Source organism: Astatotilapia calliptera, chromosome 10, assembly GCF_964374335.1.
Source record: "Astatotilapia calliptera chromosome 10, fAstCal68.1, whole genome shotgun sequence".
Classification (NCBI taxonomy): domain Eukaryota; kingdom Metazoa; phylum Chordata; class Actinopteri; order Cichliformes; family Cichlidae; genus Astatotilapia; species Astatotilapia calliptera.
Window position 1 is genome coordinate 13,938,583 of NC_137431.1, and position 14,832 is coordinate 13,953,414.

Below are 14,832 nucleotides of genomic sequence, written 5' to 3' on the forward strand. Positions count from 1 at the left end.
TTCTGTTGTCCAATTTTGATGAGCCTGTGTGAACTAAAGCTTCACTTTCCAGTTCTTAGCTGACAGAAGTGGCACATAGCGGGGTCTTGTGCTGCTAAAACCCATCTGCCTAATTAGTGGTTATTTAAGATACCGTTGCCTAGGGCTGTTCGATATAACGATATATATCGGATGACGACATAAAGACGTCTATCGTTTCATTTTACGCTATCGTTTGTTTCGTGGTGTCGCAAAATAAACTGTTTACGGCAATATTTTTTCATCGTTTTGATGGTCACTGTAGTGGCTATATTAATTTCTTAAAGTTTTCTCTTTCTCTTATATTTTATATAACCACACTACAGACGGACAAGCGCCTGTTTTTATGCGTTGTCGTTAGCAACAAGACGGTAACACCATAGCGTGTCCGCTTGTTTATGTTCCACACAAACCTTTCACAATAAAGCTCAAGATCCTGTTGAGACTTTTCAAAATAACTTGAATCACGTGAAAGAGCAGATTATTTACGGATGAGAAGTAAAAAAAAGAGCCGCCAGGTGCTAAAAAATAAACCTTAGACTTAAACGTTAGAACAGGCTTTTCCCCGCAGCACGCCGTGTAATAAATACTCACTCAATACTCAAAATGTGTAGTTTCATGCATCTGTTAAAACACTCGACTCCAGCTACATGACGCGCACCTGGAAACACTTCACGCAAGTCGAGCTGCCCGAGATTCACAGAATTTACAGAAAATGTTACATTTGTGTGATTTATATCGTTATCGGGACGATGGAATTCTTATATCGGGATATGAGATTTTGGTCATATCGCACAGCCCTACCGTTGCCTTCCTTTCAGATTGAAGCAACCTGGCTATTTTCCTCTGACATCACCTTTCTTCCTCATTCTGATGCTCACTTTAAACTTAAAGCTCTCATGACCATGTCTAAAAGTTTTAATGGATTTAGATGTTGCCATGTGATTGGTTCATCAGATATGTGGGTTAGCAAGCAATTGAAAAGGGTTACCTATGGGTGAATATACAGTTCCTTTTATATCTCAGATTATCAAAAAATCAATGCACATGTAAAGTGTGATTTTATTTAGTTATCAGAACACAAAGAATTATTACCCCACAGTGGGGGTGCCGTTGTGATGTGTCTCTGTTTTTGTTGTCCTCATTAGGTCAACATTGGCGCGTTTCCCCTCTGGATATTTTTTACACATTGTGCTGTGCGTACTGTGAAATCTGGAGAGAGAGAAAACAACAACAACAATGTAATCGAATGCTTTGTATCTATTGTGTAGCCTGTTTTTGAATTAATAACTGTCGGTTTACATCCCCTTCAAAGAAAGCGAAGATGATTTGTTCAAAGCAGTAAACACTGTGAGTGCAACTTTCGCCAGTGTATCAGATGCATTTAGTGAAGGATGCTTTCATGTGTGATGTCTGAGCCTGCGTGTGTGCAGAGGGGGGAGTGTGTTAGGGGTTGGGCAGGAGATTTTTCGCTTTAATCTCCTAAATTAATCCGAACTCACATGTGGATATGAAAACTTATAAATTACAAATGCCTGCGCTGAAGTGTTGTGAAGGATGTGAGAGCGGAGATCTTTGACAGGAGATGCTAAAAAACCTTCCCCCTGAGCTGACAGATGTTTTCATTTCGTCAGATATTTTCGGTTGTCTTGAGACGAGGCTAATATCTCCTATTAATATTGACAAAATCGTGTAAGACCTTTGCTAATTCACAGCGTCGACGCTCTCATTTGTGTGATAAAGGCCTTGGGAAAAAGACCAGTGTGAGCGGGAGAGTGTGGGGAAATCACCCCCTGTTTCATTAATATTTCACCAACAATAAGGCTGGGTGTCACTCTTGCTCGTCACCACGGTAATGAGCGAGCGCTGCCCTCTTAAAGATCTGTTTATTATTCAGCTGGGCACAGCAAAGACTCAGAAGTACTGAATGGCACGATGTGTGAAAATCTCTCCCAAGGTCAGCCAAATGCAAATGGTGTGAATGATATTAGTGAAGCGGCAGAAGTTATTAGTAGGAATCATTGGCTGCATTAAACTGAGGGTGCTCATTTCAGTCGACATCGCTGCACACAACATGTTTTTCACTTTAGACCAAGAAATTAAGAATTAACATTTCAAGTGCTGAATCGAATCAGTACCTGTCAGCAGCAAGGTGTGTTTCCCTGATTACCTGCACATTTGCTGAATATCCCCCTGGTCCCTGGAGTCAATTAATCATACCGCCCTGTCACAGGTTAATAGTAATCTGCACTTGCACCTTTAGAAAATTTGAACACGAGAAGATCCGCTGTGTAGATGTGAGGAATTTTTACTCTTAAGCGCCCACTTTGTGGGAACTTCATGAACACGGTTTTACAGTACGTGATTTGAAATTTCTTAATATTGAATCATGCATGTAAAGTCGCATGTAATTTCCCTTCATGTTTTTTTTTCCTTTTTTCATTTCCATGTCTCCCACCTAGTGCAAAGTGAGCGATATAATTAATTACGCTGCCCCAAAAATACAAACACAAAAAATACGGCTTCAGTGTTTCTTTTGTACTTGATCAGAGTTAACGAGCCAATTTAACTCATTAAACCACCTGATTGTTCTCATGTAAATAGACCCGTTGTAACGTTTTAAAAATGAACACCTTTGTGAATGTAAGCAACAAATTGGGGCGTGCGGGTTTTATTTATAGAAAGCTGGTAATTAACTTGTGTGGGAGACACGCTAATTAAGGAAGAAGTGCTAACTGAATGCATCCAGTTTAGGCAATTTGTCAGCAGCGTAGTGCTTTATGAGGCAAAAAGCAACAAAAGATACATTATATAGTTTTGTTTATTACACGTAGTTTTACAATCCTGTTATATAATTTATGATTCTTATTAAAATCATATTATTAGAATTTAACTTGACATAGTACAGACATATTAAAGCTGTGTTATTAGCCTAAATGAGAAGCTCCTGGAACAATACATAAAGTGGTATTAACACTTGTGTAACAAAAAAAGAACAAATCTTGCACAGCATTACAAGTATTTGGCACCAAATAATATGCGTCTCAATAATATATTTCAGAGTAGCTGCTTGTAAGTTGTTTTTACTGTATAGTTGTTGTTTTGTAATACTGAGAGGCTATTTTGTAATATGAGAAAAGTTAACAAAGGGAAAAAGTACAAATGTATCAAAAAGGTTAGAGTGATAAAACTGCATGCATAGATCGGCTTCAAAGGTGTAAACAGGTTGAGCTTATATAAAGTAAGAATAAAGTATCGTATTGTAAATATTAACAGTACATTTGGTACTCGAATGTGATTGATGTTGCTGAGAAGTCCCTCGTGAATCTACTGGCAGGCTACTCAAAGTGTTTTTTTTTCTTCTACTCACACAGCTAGGTGAAAGATAAATACAACTCTCATAATCACTGAAATGCACCCTTGTCATGAGTGAGCCCTCATCTGCTCAAAGGCATCTGGCCCAAGGTTATTCATCCCTTTAAAAGTCCATCCGTTACACGCTGTCAAGCTGTTTTATTCCAGTCCCGGCTGCGGCAGGGAGCAGCTCAGGTTGGCTCGCAGGTGTCTGGGTGCTCGCTTGGTTTCCGACATCAACCAGATCGCTCACCCAGTGGTCCCTCAGCTCATGAACTGCGTATAGCCCTCTGCACCCGTTACTATGACATCCATCCAGATCCTCATGGCCTCAGGGGACGGGGCCACCATATAGTAAAGCCGGTCATGAGTTTTCACGCAGAAGGTCAAAGATGGAGTGGGGCTCTGTGAAATCAAAGAGGAGGGGGATTTTATCGAGCAAAAACTGAAAGCTGCACCTGTTGCTTTTTCCAGACGTTTTTCAGAACAACAAAAAATATAAAAATGAGTTAAAACAGTTAAAACAAACTCTGGCTGTAGTCTGTTTCAAACAAAAAGTAAACTAAAAGAAAAATGACTTGAGCATGGTGAACCTTTTGTGGGAGAAGTTGAAATAATGACAGAATGACAAAAATATTCCAGTCTTATCTGAACCTTTAGATCCCCTGAAATTTTTAAAAGGCAGATATTTGTTAAATCTGCCTTTTGAAAAGTAAGTTACACAGAAATGTTGCTTTATACTAAAGTTGCAGTCTCTTTTTTAAAGGCAGTATTGCTTGTTAAAATAATGTAACATAATGTAAAGTAATGTATCTAATTTAAAATCTGTACTTAAAAATGATGGCTGCGATTTTAAAAAACACGCCGTATAAAGCGTTGTTCTGGAGTTTAACGCATCACACACAAATCCACCTTTCATGAATTTATACTTGATTATCATGCATGCAAAATATTATAGAGTAATCAATGAAATTCTGAATTGTAAGTAATGGACAAAGGAGTGTTTACCTTAGTGGCGCTGCGTAGGTGATCGTAATAAACCTCTTCAATCGCCTGAAAGTAAATGAGCCCTTTCAGCTTGGTCTCATGCTTGTCTGAGAGAGAGAAAAGGAAAATAAATATATTAAAAGACATTACATTACATCTTGTACTGATGCAAGACCTCTGCCAGCCCAAGCGCCTTACGGCAGAATCAGCCAAGGATACATCGGTGATAATATGAATGGACCGATTGCGTTTATTCTCACCTGAAGACGAGGGCAGACATTCAGTGACAAAATACATTTCACATTTTAATATGTGGTCTATTTTTCATGTTTTAGCCATTCAATCCTAATATAGGAAAGACTAAATATAAATAAAATAAATAACTGGGGTGAGTGTGAGTCCCAGCAGAAACGCGGATGGCTGAAGGATCAAGGAGCATAAAAGCTAAATGATATAGCAACTCATTCAAGCTAAGACTGAACTGTAAAAAAAAAAAAAAACTACACTAGTGTGACTTTAAGACTGTCTTCACTTTAAAACGCAGAAATTAATCTGTTGGTAATTTATATTTAAGTTTAACATAGTTTCAGAATGGAGCCCGAAACTGAGAGTTTGTAGCTGTTGCTGATTTTATAAAATTACATAAAACCATAATACACCATAAATACAAAGGTATGGGAAATTCACAGTGTAGATGTACATGTTGATTCCTTGAGTCCTTGGGTTTTATGTGCATGTTTCTCCTTTTTGTTATTATGACGTTTTTGGTACATTTTTCCATCTCACTTGACTTAATAGAACTTAATTCAAAGGCTCAAAGCAATTTATTAGTAAAAGCCAGATATTTTTTAAAGTGTGGGGTTTGTTTGTTGCATTGGATCACCTTACACAGAAATGCCCTTTTCTCTTATCTTAGTCCTATAACTTAAATCTAGATGGAGAAATCAGGCAAAAATGAGGAAAAAGGTGTTTAATGTTTTTTTTCCCAGCAACACATAATCCATGAATAGGTATGAGCAGCGCCGTATCAGAGTAAAAGTTAATTAAAAGTGGGAGTCTATTTCAAGCTATGCCTGAAGTCTTTACCATCCTATTAATTTGACTTGTTTTCTTCAGTTGTACTTTCTGGATTGTCTCTGTGTTTTCCTTTTTTTTTCCCCTCCTGGCGAGGTTAAGAATTTTTATAAATCTTAAAAGGAAAGTCTCTTTTGAATACTACATTTGATCCTTCTGTTCAACATTTCCCTTGAAGCAGGTCAGACCTTCTGTCCAGTCCTTTGGATTTGTGTTCTGTACCCACAGGATGGCTTTAAGCGTTTTAAAATCACTAAGTGAAACCTGCATATGAAGCTCATCAGATACAGTTGATGGTTTTTTCTAGTTTGGGGCTAAACTATTTGCCGTTGAGTGTGAAGGAGTTCTTCAAATAAAATCTGCTAAAAGAGTTTCTGGATTCCAGTCTTGTTCAAATAAACAGTGGTCTATTTCATTCAGTCTCTTTCATGCAAACTGGAGTGCCCAACTGAGAACCAAACATCCACCAACAATTAAAAGCGGTCTTTTGAAATGCGTCCGGCACTTCTTCTTGCTTTTCCTTTTCCATAAAGTCAAATCTGCTTAGTAATGAGATAAATGTTTTTGAAATGTGAGTTTCGTTTTATTAGTCACGAACAAGCCAGGAGCTAGCCTCCTCCCCAAGAAAAACACATCCAGAGAAAGTATTGCATCTTATTTCATCACCGTCATCACCATCATCTTCGTCAGGAGTGAGGGGGTGAAAAGGCTAGGCAAGTGAGTGGGGAGAGCGAGAGGAGCAAAGAGAACGGGGTAATGAAAACACACTCGGGTTCTATTTTGAACTTGACTGTAAAATAATGGCTCAAAAACGCTTGTGAATTATTCAGAAAACGAACTGTTCTCAATTCGAATTCAGAGGGCAGTGTGATAGACGCCAATTACAAACTGGCTTCAGTTTCAACGCACAGGAACGAGGCGAAGAACTCCACTTAGGAGCGGCTTTAATTAGCAGTCGCTTGCAGGTGAATCAACACAGAAGTGTTTGGGACACTTTTACACTCATGTGTGCTTCTCAGAGGAGCCTCTGCACTGCTGTGGGGTGAATTGGATAAATCAGGTCAGGGTCTGGTGTACAGTAAGGAACCTTTCTACCAAATAAGGAACAGAGGGGTAGTTTGATCACTTAATGCTGAAAGTTTTTTCCGTGAATGAGGCTAGAGGCTAACTTGACACAATGTGATCCTTCTGCAGAGACATAGAGTCATCCTGTTAGTCCTTCATGCTGTGAAGTTTTGTTGGTGATGAAAGCACTGAGTAGTGTTTAACGGAGCTCAGCAGGAGCAAGAAGAAAGGGTGGATGAAAGTTTTTCACTTTAGTTGCTCTTGAAGTGCCATGTGAAGATACTGAAGTGGACTTTGAAAGACAAAGTGTAATTTGATTGGACAGATCCTACAAGCACGCTGTGTCTGCAATTTTAAAAGAAACTGAAAAACTGGAGTCAACAAAAATGTTTTATAAAAAACAAAGTGATGAATAATGGTGCTGTGATCCACTCAGGAGTGACTCCATGCCGTTTTCAAACCTCTAAAACATCTTTTAAAACATCCTGCCAGTTGTAAAAAGAAGCTTAAAAAAGTCATGATTAAACATGTTAATTGTAACAGTGCGTATCAGTGAGGACTGCCTCACGTGTCTCTGTTTCTGTTTTCCATCTTATATGGACAGCAAGACAACTGGAAGACAGTATGAGTGAACAAGAAATCTACCATTGCATGACCAGAAATCATCTTTAAGGGCAGGGATTTAATCAGAAAGTATAAAGCTTAAGAGGGTACGCAGTGACTGGACTGTATCATTGTACCATTATCATGCCAGTACAGCCATTATATATTTTTTAATGGTTTCATGAGTTTGATGGCATACTGAAAGCTGTGTTTTCTATCTCTGTCAGTCACTTTTTTATGTGATGCAATGTCTTGGTGTGTCTCTTTTTATTTCTGCTCTAACAAAGAGCTTGTAAGTTTTAAAATAGTCTTTAACTATACCTCCCCTTTGTGCACTTTTTTCAGTGTTTTCTTTTCTCTGAGCAGTTTTTTATCTTTAAAAGTACCTCGAGGGCGCCTGCATTCACTGCGTGTGTGAAACTGAACGAGCGCACTTGAAGAAAAGCTTCATTATAAATTGGATAGCTGAATTCACACTTAATGGGGCACTAGATCACAGGACAGAGGAGCTTCAAAAGTCCACTTTGCCAACTCTGAGCTGGAAATACCGGTGTACTTTAATGCTATAATATACTGCAACACAAAGAGATGTTAGTTTTCAAACATTTCTGTGATTTTTAAAATCATATCTAGAGAGTGATGATGGTTTCGTCTGACTCTTTATCTTGAATACATGTGCTCTGTTCGCAGACCTCTCTTCCAAAAGACTTAAATAACTGAGGCTCGGCTTTCTTGCGATGTTATTCAATAATTAAATAAAATAAAATTAACCATTGTTTGAGGGAAAACCTCTCTTCGTTCAGTCCTCACCCACGTAATAACAGAAGTTCCTCTTGAGACGGTCAAAAACGAACCAGCGTTTCTTCCAGGATTTGATTTTGCCGCCCATCTTCACCAAGTGGCCCTTGCACATTTTTTCAGTGAGGATGACAAAGGGGCAGGTGTCTATGTTGTGGCCGCATGACTCCACATGGGCACGCAGGTCAAACTCCTCCTTGCGGTTCGGCAGGTAGCGCGTCATTGGACGGGCCTGTAAAGAAAACATAGACACTGCGTCAGTGCTGCTTTTTAAAATTCTGGAAATAATCAGCAGAATTGCTTTCTGTGACTCAAGACTTCATGAGATAACTGGAAGATTTTCTTTCGAAGCTGTGAGGAAACAAGATCCTACTTTTTGAATACACGTGCTTACTGGTAATTTGCTTACTAATCAATATTTTAGTAACTTATTTTTACTCAATGATCATCTCTCATATGGACTATTGTTTGACGTCCTGGTCACTTGCTTGTCCAACAACACTTAAAACTATTGAAAACATTTATAAAAGAAGTTTAAAACTACTTGACAAAAAACCGACTTCCCACCACCACTGTCATGTGTTAAAAAAACATAAATTACTGAACTTCAATAACTTAGTGAAACTTAAAAGAGTGTGTTTAATATATAAAGTCTTACACTCCCTTGCTCCACCACCACTAAAGCAGTTCATTAGGCATAAAGAAAGCTCAGACAGGACCACTCGAGCTTCAATCCGAGGAGACTTGTTTATACCCCACAGACGGACAGCATTTGGGCAGAACGTCCTCTCTGTCAAGGGAGGCCATCTGTGGAACAGTCTTCCTCAACCCATTAGAGAATGCTCTACACTCAATTTGTTTAAGGCAAAGGTTAAAAACTGGTTATGGACAAATCAAGTGTGTGATCATGTATGAGTTATATAGTTTTAATGTTTTATTTGGGAACAGAATGGTGTGTATGTGTAAGTTTGGTGATGGAGTTTTTATTATGAATGAATGATGAATTTTTATGAATTATTATGTCTATTTTTTATGCTTAAGGACAACAGATGAAAATTAGCCCTTGGCTATAATCTGGTATGTTTACATTCATGTAATTTTTTTTTTTACATTTATGTTCATTAACATGCACTGTCCTAAATAAATAAATAAACTAGTAATATTAAGAGTGAGGCCATACTACATTTTTGTTGTTCCTGAATTCAGATCAAACTAAACGTCATTGTGAATTAAACCTGCAGCTTATCTGATTTTTATAACCACAATCCTAAAACAATACAGTGTGATATTAAATACTGTTATCATTAAAGGTCTTTTGGAAGGGAACTTGTTTAATTCCAAGTGAAGATTTGTGTGTGGAAATTTGTGATATTGGGCTTTATAAATAAATCAAACTTAAATGTGTTCAGACACATAGTTGGCTCTTTGCACATCCAGAAGACTCAAGGCAACATTAGCATTCATTTGGCACCATGATCGTCCGCCTGGCAAATCCACTACTTACCTTTTTTTTTTAGCTGTCTACCAACTCCTAAAGAAATATCTGGCTGCTTAGCTGCTAAATCGCCCACTGGATGGATGCTACCATTGTCTGACAGTAACATTTTGCACTGAGGAAGTAGTGTACAGTCTGAAACAGCTGTTTCATGCATGCAAATTTGATGCTGATAGGCAGGCCGGGTGATAACTGTTTGTAGTTTGGCTTTTAATTGGTTTTTCTTTTAAAAATAGTCATTACAGGAGCTAGATCAAAGCCTGCAACTCACAACAGCCTGATCTTGATGTGTTTCTCATCGAGTCTGCTGTGACGGACGCCGATAAACACTGATAATCAGCCGGGATTAAAGCTTGAATTATGTGTATATCATTCTCACACCACCTCCAATAATAACTTTCCCTCTGTTCTTCCACTCTCTCTCTCTCCACCCTCCCCTCCATTGTTTCCCCTGTCTCTCCCTTCCTTGACAATCTTTGATCTTCATATATACCCAGCCTCTCTTTAGTGTCTCGTCTCTCATCCTTTCCCCCAAGTCTCCTAACCCCTCCTCTCCTCCCCTCTCGTCTCCTCTCCTCTCTTTTCTTCCCGCCGCCCGTCTCCTCCTTCTGTTCCACTGACCTGGGAGAACTGCTTCTCTCTCATCTTCACCTCCTCCTCCACCAGCCTCTGCCTGTGGGCCGTCTCGTCCTGAAGCCTCCTCTCGGCCTCCTCTCGCCTCCTCCGCTCCTCCTCTAACATCTGCCGCCGAGCCTGCACCTCCCTCTCCTGGGAGCGTCGGGGCAGGAGAAAGAGACGCAGATGGAGAGAAGAGAAGAAAAAATAATGGGGAAAAGGGAGACGGGGAGAATATGTTAATGGTAGGCAAATATTGCAATACAAAGAAAATGACTGTCAGAAGATGCTCGTGAGAATTCAAGTCCCAATCCAGGGTTTTGTAAAATATATCCCTTAAGTCTGTGTATGGAAAAGTAAGCTTTGCTGATGTAAAATGATCCTTTGCAGCTTTCAGAAACTTACATATGGGTCTACTTTATTTCCACATGAGGAAATAATACAAAGGTAAACACAATAATTACAACTTCATTTCACCACATCTGAAGTTCACCGATCACTTTGATCACTTTGATCAGGTTTTTATCTGCTGAGCGAGAGCCACACGAGAGGTTTTGCAATAGCTCAAAGTTGGAATGTGTCGACTCTCAGTGGAACTGGAATATTTGGCGATTGCAGTCATTTATTTATTTTACAAAATCTGTGATCGGTGATATCATAAGAACTGTACTTTTTTTTAAAACTATTTTAATTTAGTGTAAGATGCGATTCTTTTTTGATACAATATGTCAGAGCTGACTGTGTAATTATTTTGCATCAACGTTGTTTTGATTATTCAGGATTCTATTGTGATATTCAGAATTTTGGTATGGCTTTAATGACTGATCACAAAGGCTGCAGTTTACTATCCGCGTCCTCCAGCCTGCAGCTGGTAGGAAGTGACTCCAGAGAAAAATTTCTCCTGATATATTGTGTTTGTGTGTAATAGGCAAAAGGAACATGGCTTGTAGTGTAAACAGGACTAGAAAAATCTTCATATAAATGTAGTCATTTTATCCATACAGCACTGGACTGACTCCAGCTATAACCAGGAATTATTATGTTTCCCTGGCTGTAAAGTCATGTTTCAATAGTTGTCACAAACACTAATTACTGTTACTTTCATACTGCAGATAGATTACATGCTCATAGCTAAAAATAGCATAAATACACTTCACTTGTGCAGTGTTTATTATGCCAGAGAGGAGGTGATTGCTTCAGGTCTGTCAGCTGAAACAAGGGCTGCAAATACTGATACTGTTGTCATTAATTTCATCAGCTGCCAATTATTTTCTTATCAGTTAATCATTTTGTTTACGCAGTAATTGAACATAATAACATTTTTTTTAAACTGATGTAATTTCCAGCAGCTAAGAAGACAGACACAGACACAGATTTTTTTGTTTTTGTTTTTGAGCAACAGTGTAAGCAAGATTATTGGAGCTATAAAGACAACTAAACTAAAAAAAAAACTGGGTGTATGGGAAAACTAACAATCTTGTTTAATAAAAAAAAAAACGAACTAGACCGTTAGACAGTAAAAACAGTATAACTGAATTGAAAAAAAATTATCTGGAAACAAAAAATATATAAACAATATAAAAATGTAAAAACTATAATAACTCCCGCATATGTGAATTAAGGATTTTTAGTTTTAAAAAATGGCAAAAACAGCTGATTATTTAAACCAATATTACCTACGATTAATGGATGTGACTGTTTGTTCCAGCTTTTGAAATAAAGAGGATTCCGATGTTCAGCCATGTTAAAAATGGAGCCTTTTTTTAATGTCAGAACTAAAAGTTGGGAACTCACTCTGTTCTCAATCAGTCTGGCTTTCTCCTGCTGCGCTTCCTTCAGCATCTTTTCCATCTCTTCTATCCTCTGGGCCTCTAAGCCACAGGCGCTACAAGACACAGAATAAAGGAGCATTTGATGACAAAAAGCAAAAAGCAAACAGACATGCGTGGAAACAAACACTGGAAACAGCAGGAGAGCCAGACACAGTCATTAACATCAGTAAACTTCACAAAATAACTGGAAACTAGAGCTGGCTGGTATAGCAACAGTCAGTGTACCTAGGAGACACGTGAGCAGGCGTGTAAGAAAACATGTTGTCACGGGAACAAAGCAGCAGTGACCCTTCTCCTGAGAGACAGGGCAGACTTGAGTGTTCCCATGGAAACAGAGCCAGCCTCTCACCTTTCTGGGGTACAGGCGGAGTTGCCGGTGGAGACGCTGGTCTCCATGCTGTCTGAGCTTTCCAGACTCAGGGTGTCATACGCCTGGTTGCCACTGGGTGGCAGCTGGTGATGCAAGATGGCGTGATGGACTGTGGGAGATGTATCTGTGCAGGCAGAGAGGACACAGAGTAAAGTGTGACAGACTTACACCACCCTCTACTGCTGGTGACAGGTCATTGCTACTTTTAGATGAAAATCGCATCCAGACAGCAAGGACACAGAAAAACACAGCCCCACCATAAACTGTAGTCAAAGATGGACATAGCAACTGTGACATCACCTACTGGTTTGTGAAGAGCTGTTCTGAAGCAATTTAAACGCTATGGCCTTCATCAGTTTTCTCTAATTGTTTGTTTTATTTAGAGAAAAATTTAAATGCCTGTATGAGAAGGTGTAATTCTAGGTTATCAGTTAGCACATTAAGGCGCGTACAAACAATTTATGGGCGCCCGCAAAACAATAAGGGAGTTTTTACACCTTCATGGTTAATTGCTTTGCAACCTTTGGATGTACCTTGCTGCATCCCGGAATACAGCAAACGTGGCTACGGGACGTTTTGTAGCTCAGAATTGCAGTGCACACCTTGTAGTCTTTATCATGACAGTGGACACACAAGCTGAGACTATGCATGGACTGATGGACTCTGTTACCTCTGCTCGGCAAAGCCAACTGCCTCCTGGAGTCCATCTCCAGTGGGTTTGACATCTCTCTCAGCGCTAAGTGCAACCCCTAAGAAACACATAAAAAGGATCAGGTGGAGTAGACTTTACAGTTTACTGATTACAGTTCAGCTGTGTGAAACTGACCTTTGTGGAAGCATTTTTCTCCTGTGTAGCACCACTGGAGTGTGGCAACAACGTGGTGCTTCTGTTTGATGAAACCTGTCCAACTTCACCTTCTGATTTGGACTTTGACAGCTGAGAAAGGAAAAACCGCTTACTCAATAAGTTCATAAATGTAGAATGCTTTGATTTCAGTTTAGCATTTTGTGACCTGCAGTTGAACAAGATGTTGATTTTCATGGTGTACTTTGTGTTTTGTGTTGTGACGCATTAAATTAAATTTATAAATGTTTTGTTCTGTCCCATCCTAATTTAGCTCATATGTTGTCTGAAAGCATTGATTGTTACCTTAACCCTTTTCCCCACTAGAGGGCTTTCTAGTCTTAAATATATGAACAGTGGCATAACTAATGACGTCTATATTGCTTTAGTGCCCTTTAGCAAGACTCTAAAAGGTGCCCGGAGAGCTTAAGTGAATTTACCTGCCCGTGTCTGCGTGTGGCAAAAGACTTTGCAGGCAGTGGTGGAGGGCATGGCTGAGGCTCTCCAGCTGCCATGATTTCCTGGTACCAGCGCTCAAGATTAAGAGGAGGCAATGCATTCCTGCTCAGCTCAGGTTGGCTCTGCGGTGATGTAAAGCGTTCAGGCAAAGGAAAAAGGGAGCAGCAGAGCAACAGCATCATTAACAGAAGCATCAGGCAGGTAGAAAAGACTACCGGCTAGTCCTTGTGATAATATCAAGCTAGGACAGAAACGAAGATCACAGCAATTCGGTGGATGGCTGCAAATGAACAAACCTGTGCAGAGAGAAAGGAGGAAGGACCACGTGCAGTTGTGTGGCATGAGAAGGTGGATTCAGAGGAGGCGAGTTGGAATGCTGGCATAGAGGAGGAGGAAGAGGAGGGATTGACTCGCTGCATCCCAAAGATCTGACTTAACTGACTGACTGTGATGTACTCCTTTACACAGACATAGAAGCATGACATAGACACAAAACAAATCGGAACATGAGCAGAGAGCAGAAGGTGAGGAATGACATCTGGAGGTAATGTTAGTATACTTTTCTTGGTTTTAGTACTATGACATATCAGAGAAACATATCAGAGTGTTGCAAAGAGCAGAAAAGAGATCTACCTCAGTTGGCAAAGCTGGAGTTACAGTGAGGGAGAGGCAGTGGAGAGCAGCAGGAGAGGAAGAGTGAGGCTGCAGAGAAGCATTTCCATACATCCTATAGACATCAGACATCCTGAGGTACTCCTGCATCGACAGCCACAGCAGAAGAAGGCTGAAGGAGCGGCACTCGCTTAATTCAAAAGACTCACAAAGCAAACCCGACGATGTTTCAACACACTCCACTACCCCACTGTCTGTGAAATGAATGTCTAACATTCATACAGTTTAACCACCAAAGCTCGTCTTGCAAGCCTCAAACAATCACAGGGCAGATGTAGAGAAAGGCAGAAAGTTGACCTACTGACAAACACACTGCAAGCTCGCTGCTGTTTGTCAGTAAACGCTACCACACACCGTCATGCCCATTTTTTTAAATTGCAGAAACACAAGAGTTAGGATCTGTTAGGCTCTCTCGAGATTTACCTCTTGTAGCCTGACAGGATATAGCTCGGGGGAGGGGATGTGAGAGGAAGAGGAGGAGAAGGAGGCAGAGGAGGGACAGGGACTATGAGGAGAACCATCCACATAAATAAGGTCGGGCTCGCTGATGTGAAGCAATTCCTGTTTAAAAAGTTGACCTGAGTAAAAAGAAGTTCCACTTTGCAGTAATTTTCCTCCAGCTCAGACACCACTGGTGGTTGTGACG

The 14,832-nt window shown here is 39.8% G+C and overlaps 1 protein-coding gene and 1 long non-coding RNA gene across 11 annotated transcripts in view; one reads left to right on the forward strand and one right to left on the reverse strand.

Moving 5' to 3' along the window:
* LOC113030299 (uncharacterized) overlaps positions 1-14,832 on the forward strand; it is a 30,958-nt gene that overhangs the window by 6,263 nt on the left and 9,863 nt on the right. The window lies entirely within an intron of this gene.
* phldb1a (pleckstrin homology-like domain, family B, member 1a) overlaps positions 2,822-14,832 on the reverse strand; it is a 29,611-nt gene continuing 17,600 nt past the window's right edge. For 5 of the 10 annotated variants that reach the window (XM_026181619.2, XM_026181618.2, XM_026181617.2 and 2 more), the window contains 12 exons: positions 14,610-14,747; positions 14,148-14,270; positions 13,811-13,972; positions 13,496-13,636; positions 13,038-13,148; positions 12,882-12,960; positions 12,191-12,335; positions 11,804-11,894; positions 10,016-10,162; positions 7,912-8,131; positions 4,381-4,466; positions 2,822-3,777 (listed from right to left, as the gene is read on the reverse strand). In XM_026181619.2, coding sequence (XP_026037404.2) covers positions 3,637-3,777; positions 4,381-4,466; positions 7,912-8,131; positions 10,016-10,162; positions 11,804-11,894; positions 12,191-12,335; positions 12,882-12,960; positions 13,038-13,148; positions 13,496-13,636; positions 13,811-13,972; positions 14,148-14,270; positions 14,610-14,747 — 1,584 coding nt within the window. In that variant the 3' untranslated portion in view covers positions 2,822-3,636. The remainder of the gene's footprint in view (positions 3,778-4,380; positions 4,467-7,911; positions 8,132-10,015; positions 10,163-11,803; positions 11,895-12,190; positions 12,336-12,881; positions 12,961-13,037; positions 13,149-13,495; positions 13,637-13,810; positions 13,973-14,147; positions 14,271-14,609; positions 14,748-14,832) is intronic. The other 5 variants (XM_026181621.2, XM_026181623.2, XM_026181624.2 and 2 more) reach the window with 5 other exon arrangements.